The sequence below is a fragment of the Copadichromis virginalis genome, linkage group LG6, assembly GCF_057382275.1.
Source record: "Copadichromis virginalis isolate Kocher_CV1m ecotype Utaka linkage group LG6, C_Virginalis_male_GT1.1, whole genome shotgun sequence".
Classification (NCBI taxonomy): Eukaryota; Metazoa; Chordata; class Actinopteri; order Cichliformes; family Cichlidae; genus Copadichromis; species Copadichromis virginalis.
This window is the reverse complement of record NC_140623.1, coordinates 28,254,231-28,262,342: the sequence shown is the minus strand read 5'-3', so window position 1 is coordinate 28,262,342 and position 8,112 is coordinate 28,254,231. Positions and strand designations below refer to the sequence as shown.

The following is an 8,112-nucleotide window of genomic DNA, read 5'->3' as shown; positions in this document are numbered from 1 at the left end:
TGCCAAACGTTTGATTCTGGGGGAGTGGAAATCTGCCTCCCCTCCCTGCTTCAAGAGGTGGCTCGAGGAGATGGTCTCCTGTCTATACCTGGAAGAAATTCGGTTCTCTACGTCTGATTCCATGGAGAAGTTCAGGAAGATATGGGGGCCCTTTATAGACCACATTAAGAAGGACAGTCCACGCCCTGGGTCCTGACCACATTGTTTTAACTGCTTTCATTCTGAGCTGTTGCCCATAACTGTTTTTGCATGATTGTTATCAGCTCCTCCTAGCGATCTTTGGATTTGATCTTGTGGATTGGACTCACTAGATTGTGAGTTGTTTGACATGTATACCAGTTGCTTTGTTTGCTTCTCTGCTGTTTTTAATAAGTGCTGGCCTTGTACCCTGTTGTGTGGTTTGTTGCTCTGTTTTTTTTGTTTGTTTGTTTGTTTGTTTTTTGGTTGTTATTGTCTTTATTGTCTGTGTTCTTCTGTCCCGCTGTTTGTGAATGTGTAAAAAAATTTTGAAACTTGCATAAATAAATACATTAAAAAAAAAGAAAAAAAAAGAAAGAAGAAACGAGTCAGGGATGCATAGCAAGCACAACAAGACACCAGCAGCCCAGACCTTTCACCAACTGAAGACATTTGCAGCACCATAAAACATGACAGAGAAGAGCTGGGACTATGTGAAAGGGTGAAGTGCTGCAGTAAAGTTGCAATGGTCCTATCTTTTATACAGTCTATAGTTCACTCTATTCGATTACCCTTTTCTCATGTTTTTGTTAGTTAGGGAGATAAGACATTGTTATTTGGTTTTATTCTTTTCATAAATAAGTTTTGTACATCCTTTAGATACGGTCCCTTTTGTTTGTTGTTTTGGGGTCCACCCCGAAGCTGTAGTTCGCTCCTTTCCTTTGTTAGAATTCAATCACTGTGAAAAAAAATCACCATCAAAATTGTACTGGTTGTGTGATGTGCTGCTTGGGGTCAGACAGGGGTGGATCACCCTTATATTATGGTCTGGCCACCCTTAGACAGGCCATAACACTAACTAAAATGAAAATTAAAACTAGACTTATAACTGGCTGGCTGGTGTCCTTACCAGTGTCCTTGGGTCTGAACTGTGGGCTCCTCTTTCCAGGTGTTCGTACTGCCTGAGTGGCACCAAGGTGTGCTGTCTTGCCTCTTTTGGGTTTTCTGCATGTTTCTGGCTCAACATGCAAGTATCCACTTCTTGACGTTCGCTGTTGGTTGCAGCCACTTGAGGTTTTTGGGCTCATTTGGGTTCTCAACACTGGGCGACTTTGATGGGAGTGAAAGCATCCTCACAACATAAATCACCACACTACCTGCTTTTGTTTCAGGTTTTTTCTTTATCCTTGTTAACATGTTTGGGTACTGGGTTTACCTGTAATGCATTTTGTGCTCCAAAAGCTGTTATTTTGTGCAGCTGTGCTCCAAAAGCTGTAAGCATGACCTTTCTTATCATTAGATTGTGCCACACCAGCACCTGAGAGAAAAGCTTTGAGTTTGATTTTGTGTTTGTGTTTTGCAGGCACTCAGGAGAATAAGTCATGATGTTTCTTGTGTTTGTCATGTTAGTATCTCAGTGCTTGTCAATCACCAGTCAACAGTGTCACCACTGTGAACAACATCCTGCGACTGTTTGAGCCAAAACCTTCGAGAAGTCCCTGCAGCTGCTTCAAAACTCATCACTGAGCTCGATCTCTCTTTTAACACGCTGGAGACAACAATGAAAGATGACTTTCTTTCATATGCTGCTTTGAGGGCTTTGCTGATGAAGTTCAGCCAAAACAGGAAACATGCAGCAGGAGACAGTAACTTGTTAAAATGTTATAAAAGGTACAATTAAAGATTTTCACCCTACAGGGTTGTCAATGATCCAAGGATAAATGTCTAATTTGGTCAAAAGTTTATAAGCCATTTCTGGAGAGACTGCAGTGGAAATGTTGTCACTTTTGGACTTTGCTACCTGCAGCTAAACATTTGCAGCTAAATCATTTATTTAAAAGCAGAAGCTGCAACTGATCGAGTGAATGTTTGTCTGAAAACTTAAACTGAACTCCAAGCGTACCATTGCTCCAGCTTACCATCTTTACCTGAGTGAATCAGTTTGTTGAACAATCTAAATGATTCAGAAACTTCTGTGACATCAACTTAACTAAGGCTCATTACAAATTTCACAAAACACTGCTGAATACTTTTAATATTTTTTTTATTAGTTATTTTTGTTTTGTTGTTATTTTGATTTTAATAAAACAAAATAACATAAAGAATCAAATTGTTTCTTTGTTTTTTTAAATTTAATTTATTTTACAAATAAATTAATAATAATATTAATAATAATAACAACAAATTAGTGCTGTCAGCGTAAACGTCATTAGTTAAAATGACGTTAACGCTGACAGCACTAATTTGTTGTTCCAGAGAGCAAGCCAAACACTGGTCTAGAAAAGGACGATCTCTAGTAGTGCTGCACTACTAGTAGATTTTGTTTTAACCTCCTAGGACCTGGTGTCCACATATGTGGACATAAGATTTATGAGACCAAAATACAAAATTTTGCTCTTCAAAAACCTGATATCCACTTATGAGGGAGGACATTACACTGCCCCTGTTCAATCGAACTTTAAAATGAATGTCCTCATATGTGGATCTCATTTTTTTGAGAAACAAAAAAAAGATAGTCCGAATCTGATGTCTTTGTTTTCACATTCATCAGGTCCCAATCAACCCAAATGGCACAGAGAAATTAAAAATGCATGCCATGAAAGAGTTCAGGTCTTAGGATGTTAAAAATGTCCCTGCTGATGAGACCAGTGAATGTGGGGCGACGGTGGCAAGAAAAAACTCCCTCCTGGAGGAAGAAATCTTGGGAGGACCAGGCTCTCTGGGAGGACCCTTCCTCCTGAGGGCAATACTTACCAGTACTTGTCCTCCAGTGTGCGATGGTGGGCTGGGACGAGTGTTGTTTCTTCTCAGCATGATGATGACCTTCCTTCCATTTCCTGTTTCAGAACTGAGAATGAAGACAAAACTGGTTAACAAGGTAACAGGACATTTAAAAATTCTCTCACTTCAGGATGAGATGCTGTGTCTTCTTACGTTTCTCTTGTAAAACAGCATGTAGGCCGAGTGCTGCTGTTCCTCACAAGCTGCCGATCCGGTTGTGTGGAGCACCTGTGCGTCATTATAGGTGAGCCAGCGATCTGATGTAGAGTGCTGACTCTCCTCAGGATGGACAGAACTACAGATGTAGTGTCCTGAAATCACATTAAGACAAATGAATCCAACTTCTGGAAGTCAGCTGATTCAAGCAAACAGTGATTTTGACTTAGTGCGTCTTAGAACATCAAAAGCTTTTGTGTGTGAGTCCTTCACTGAAAAGTAGAAAGTTTTCACTTTCTGTTTGTAACAAGTCTGTTGTTTTACCTGATTCTGTGCCTCCATAATGACTGATGATGCTGACAAGACTATAACAGCCACCACCCTGAGAAGGAACAAATCCAAAGAGTGTTAGTTTCACAAAGTCTCACATCAGAGCCATAATTAAGCTGATTTGCTGAGGCTACGTCCACACTAATGCGTTTTCGTTTGAAAACACATCGTTTTCTCTCCGCTTTGACCTCCCGTCCACACTGAGATGGCGTTTTCCTCAAGGAAAAACACAGCATCTTGAAAATGCTCTCGAAAACGCACACATTTCAAAACGGAGTTGTCCCGTCGCAGTGTGGACACTCGAAAACGCAGACTTTCTAAAACGATGACGCATTTTAGCCATGTGATGCAGTCATGTGAGCAATTAAACAAAGATAGCCGAGTGCATTATACAGCGGTTGTTTTGATTGCTCTCAACTTTGACAGCCCTAAAAAAGATTAATATCAGTTTGTACATGCTCCGGATAGCTTTTCTTCAAATTCTGTAATCCTCACTCACTTTTGCGCATGCGCAGGACTGGAACGTAAGCGTTTTCGGCCGTTTCAATGCAGACGCACAACTATTTGAAAATGACTGAAAACACTAGTGTGGACACGGAGTTTTCAAATCTATCAGGGCTAGTGTGGACGTAGCCTGAGACGTTCTGCAGTCTCTTTTTACCTGATTGGATGGCACCACCAAGTCCCTCTGCAGCCTGACGGGGTCATCCACCTTCTTAATGTTGTAGGTTTGTGTAAAGCCAAACCTCTTCAGATGCAAGATCAGGACTCTGGCAGAAAAGAAAAAAAAAACACAAACAAGGTAGAAAATAAGAAGAATGAGTGTCAAACACAAACAGAAGATGGGAGAAAACGACTGCTCAAGTATTGTCTCGAAAAACTCTGATATTTGATGCGCCACAGTTTGGAAACCTGGTCAGTCGATCACTTCTGATGTGACCTTACTCACCTTGGCAGTGTATCAAAAGACGACTTCAGTTCTGAGGCCGTCCCTCCACAATCACAGCGAAATTCTATTTCTTGTTCCTGAACAACAGCACAGAGAAAACAGGCTTTATGGTAGAAAGAAATCTCAACATATGCACACACACATACGCACAAACACTAACAAAAAAGGTGTGTTAAGATCGCTGACACTACAACTCTATTGGAATTTGTGATCTTACCTTCAAGTATGTCTCTAACATGTTTATAATAGACCCCTCTGGAACAAGGTCAAGAGACAAGCTGGTGAAGTCCTCGTGCTGTGATGATTGGTGACCACAGCTACACATTTCAGGAGTAACGTAGTTAAAGTAAAGATCAGGTAGGTGGAAAAGAGGTATATGAAAATATTGCAACCAGCTCTGCGTTTCTGAAAGACAGGCTTACCTCTTGCATGTCCTCATGTTTTCCATTTTAAAAATGTGATGCTCTTCTACTGGGCAGGTATAACTTTGGCCCAGGAGAGCTGCGTTCCTCTCCAGGTGAGGTGCGAGCCTTTTGACCTCATTGAGGAACAATGTTAGGAATTCATGAGCGTCCTGAAAGAAAAGCAGAGAGATTTAAAACAGTACATCAAAATCAGAAGGTAAAGCAAAAAAACAAAATGTCCAAATAGCTGACGCACTTTCTGTGCACTGCCGGTGTATTCAGGAGCTTGACTGCTGAATGCCTTCTTAAAAGCTCTTAGGTGGTGATCTTTAAGGCCATAATCTGTTGACTCATGACAGTCCCTGACATCAATGAGCCTTCTGTAGAAAGGAAAGGGTAAACAGACATTTCTGCTGTTAGATCTCTTTGTTCTTCAGGTTTTTGAAGAAAGTAGAAGGTTGACGTAGCGCACCTTAAGAGCTGAGCTTCTGGATCTGTGCTCCACAAAACCTCCTGACGCCTGATGTCTCTTATGAACTCCTCAATGTTGAGGAGGCTCTGCAGGCAGGAGTTCATATAGCAGGTGTTTCCGATGTTTGGAAACCTGACACACACGCACAACGTTTACAGTATCAGTGTAAAAGAATTCATTTTCTCCACTTTGACAAAGTGAGCTTTGGTCTTTGTGCACCACGTGTACTCACCCGAAGCAGTCTATAGTCCCAGTTTGACTTTCTATTATTTCTCCACCGCATGCTACACTGCTCCAAAAAGGTAAAAACACAAACACAAAATTAGGAAAGATGTCAGGATGCTGAGCAGTGTATGTGCATGGATGCATGAGCTTTGAAGTTGAAACATTTTGGAGGACGTCTTTCTCTTACCTGTTAAACACATGCTCCCATCCACTCTCTTGGTCCAGAAGCTCCATAATCCAAGTGTCCCAACTCAGGTCTGCTGGGATCGTTTCCGTGGTGCTTCTTACCTGATATAAATATATAGGACATAGCTGTGTGCCTCATTGCTCTTAATTGCTCTCATTTAACTGTGATGAGTAAATGCTTGATGACAGTGACTCTTTCCATAAAACATACCTTCCCGGATTTAAAAAGAGTCTTCACAGTGTTGCTCTCTGCCTCTGCATCGCTGTCAGTTTGCTGCAGAGGACGAACAAACATAAGTTTATTAAAAAGTACATTTTAAAGAGAATGTGTATTTCATATGTTTTGTGTAAAAGCAAACCGAGGAACAGCAGAAGATGTGTCTCCATTTTCTCTTCTTTTGGCCATTTTCAGGGTTAGCTGGTGTGGCAGCAACAGAAGCATCCGGGATGCTGATGAGGACAAAAGTGTAAATGTTGTGGAAATTTATAAGAAGGAGTACATTTTGCTAATACAGATTGCTAATAAAAGTGAATAACTGTAATGGAATACCAACATGAACAAAATCATGTATTTTATACATTTACACTCTACATTTTCAAACGCTAATCTCTGCATCCATATAAATAATAGACAAGACTAGAAGGAGTAAAAAAGATGTAAATACACAAGGTGGAAGAAAAATGCCAATAAAAGGGAAATAAAAGAGCTCCAACCAAACCACTGCTATAAATATCTCCAGCAGCATTAAAGAGTGGCGCATTTCTTTACCTCTGATGAGACGTAGAAGGAATTTCCTTCTCTGCCACGTTTTGTTTGTGTAATTTCTGTTTAGAAACAAGAAAAGCAACATCAGTAATGGCATAAAACAAACATACCAAGTGGGTCTCTCCATGAAAAGTGTCCAGTTAGAGAATTTGGTATTATTTCATATTATTTATCACTTTAGTGAGCTGTCAGCTCATGAAGCAGATATAGGAATATCTTTAAATAAAATAAAAACAATTTATTCATGCCTTAAATTGAGTTTTAAAGTTTGTCCTATGAAATACAAAATCCTTCATTTGGTTCTGATCAAAATTCAGTTTTTACAGAAATCATCCATGAAGCTTCAAAAATGCTTATTCACCATAAAAAATATTTAGAGAAACATCCTGCAAGTCTCTTCGAACTTACCTTTCTGTGAAAAAAAAACGTTTAAACATCTTTGAACTTAATTTGAGGACATGGCTGTGTGCTAAATTGCTCTTAATTCTTCTCATTTAACTGTGATGAGTAAATGCTTGATGACAGTGACTCTTTCCATAAAACATACCTTCCAGAATTTAAAAAGAAACCAGCGACACTTTTTTTGTGTCTTCACAGTGTTGCTCTCTGCCTCTGCATCGCTGTCAGTTTGCTGCAGAGGACGAACAAACATACGTTTATTAAAAAAGTAAAGTCACTTTAAATTAACAAGTGCAATTTAAAGAGAATGTGCATTTCATATGTTTTGTGTAAAAGCAAACCGAGGAACAGCAGAGGTGTCTCCATTTTCTCTTCTTCTTTTGACCATTTTCAGTAACAGGAGCATCCGGGATGCTGATGAGGACAAAAGTGTAAATGTTATTTTTCAAAGTGCAAATTTTTAACAAGGAGTACATGCTGGAGATTGCAGATAAAAATTAATAACTGTAATGGAACAAAATCATGTATTTTGTACATTTACACTCTACATTTTCAAACGCTAATCTCTGAATCAATATAAATTATAGACAAGACTAGAAGTAGTAAAAAAGATGTAAATACACAAGGTGGAAGAAAAATGCCAATAAAAGGGAAATAAAAGAGCTCCAACCAAACCACTGCTATAAATATCTCCAGCAGCATTAAAGACTGGCGCATTTCTTTACCTCTGATGAGACGTAGAAGGAATTTCCTTCTCTGCCACGTTTTGTTTGTGTGATTTCTGTTTAGAAACAAGAAAAGCAACATCAGTAATGGCATAAAACAAAGTATATGGTATGAAAATACAAAATCCTTCATTTGGATTCAAAATTCAGTTTTTACAGAAATCATCCAAGAAGCTTCCTTAAAAGTTTCAAAAATGCTTGTTTACCATAAGAAAATATTCATAGAAATGTGCTGCGAGTCTCTTCAAACTTACCTTTCTGTGAAAAAGAAGTTTAAACATCTTTGGACTTGATGTGATCGCAGCCAAAATCTCCTCAGCTTTGCAAAAGTTCAACTGAAAACAAGCAGTCAAAGGTTGTATATTTATAAACTTTCAGCATAGAATGTTCATACCCTGAACAGCAAACATCATCATTATGATGTATGGGGCAAATTTGCATATTTTGGAATGTATGCTCATTTGAACTGTATGGTGCTCGTCTCCAAGCAACTGCTACACAAAACAGGTCAAGTCAAGTGGCTTTTATTGTCATTTTAACCA

General features: G+C 39.2%; 1 protein-coding gene across 3 annotated transcripts; it reads right to left on the bottom strand.

The window, feature by feature from the left end:
* Positions 1 to 2,682: 2,682 nt before the first annotated feature.
* Positions 2,683 to 7,902, bottom strand: LOC146707998 (ubiquitin carboxyl-terminal hydrolase 37-like). Of its 3 annotated transcripts, none has more exons than XM_085459683.1 (18): positions 7,825 to 7,902; positions 7,571 to 7,626; positions 7,187 to 7,259; positions 6,994 to 7,077; positions 6,450 to 6,505; positions 6,040 to 6,130; positions 5,892 to 5,954; positions 5,682 to 5,806; positions 5,502 to 5,558; positions 5,270 to 5,401; positions 5,054 to 5,177; positions 4,816 to 4,967; positions 4,611 to 4,710; positions 4,394 to 4,470; positions 4,106 to 4,214; positions 3,439 to 3,496; positions 3,112 to 3,269; positions 2,683 to 3,025 (listed from the first exon to the last, which is right to left on the bottom strand). In XM_085459683.1, exons 1-18 carry the CDS (start codon positions 7,849 to 7,851, stop codon positions 3,020 to 3,022), a joined length of 1,548 nt encoding a protein of 515 aa, XP_085315809.1. In that variant the 5' UTR covers positions 7,852 to 7,902; the 3' UTR covers positions 2,683 to 3,019. The 3 variants fall into 3 exon arrangements, with proteins under 3 accessions (XP_085315809.1, XP_085315810.1, XP_085315811.1); XM_085459684.1 differs by having other exon boundaries at positions 5,682 to 5,782; XM_085459685.1 differs by lacking the exons at positions 5,682 to 5,806; positions 5,892 to 5,954; positions 6,040 to 6,130.
* Between the last annotated feature and the right edge of the window lie 210 nt (positions 7,903 to 8,112).

Bases quoted from the DNA above. Each gene is read 5' to 3' on its own strand.
- LOC146707998 (XM_085459683.1), bottom strand. From the start codon at position 7,851: ATGTTTAAACTTCTTTTTCACAGAAAG. The intron at 6,131-6,449 runs GTAAAGAAATGC...TGTCCTCATCAG, and splicing joins CCTTCTACGTCTCATCAGAG to CATCCCGGATGCTTCTGTTG. The intron at 3,270-3,438 runs GTAAAACAACAG...ATGTGATTTCAG, and splicing joins TTATGGAGGCACAGAATCAG to GACACTACATCTGTAGTTCT.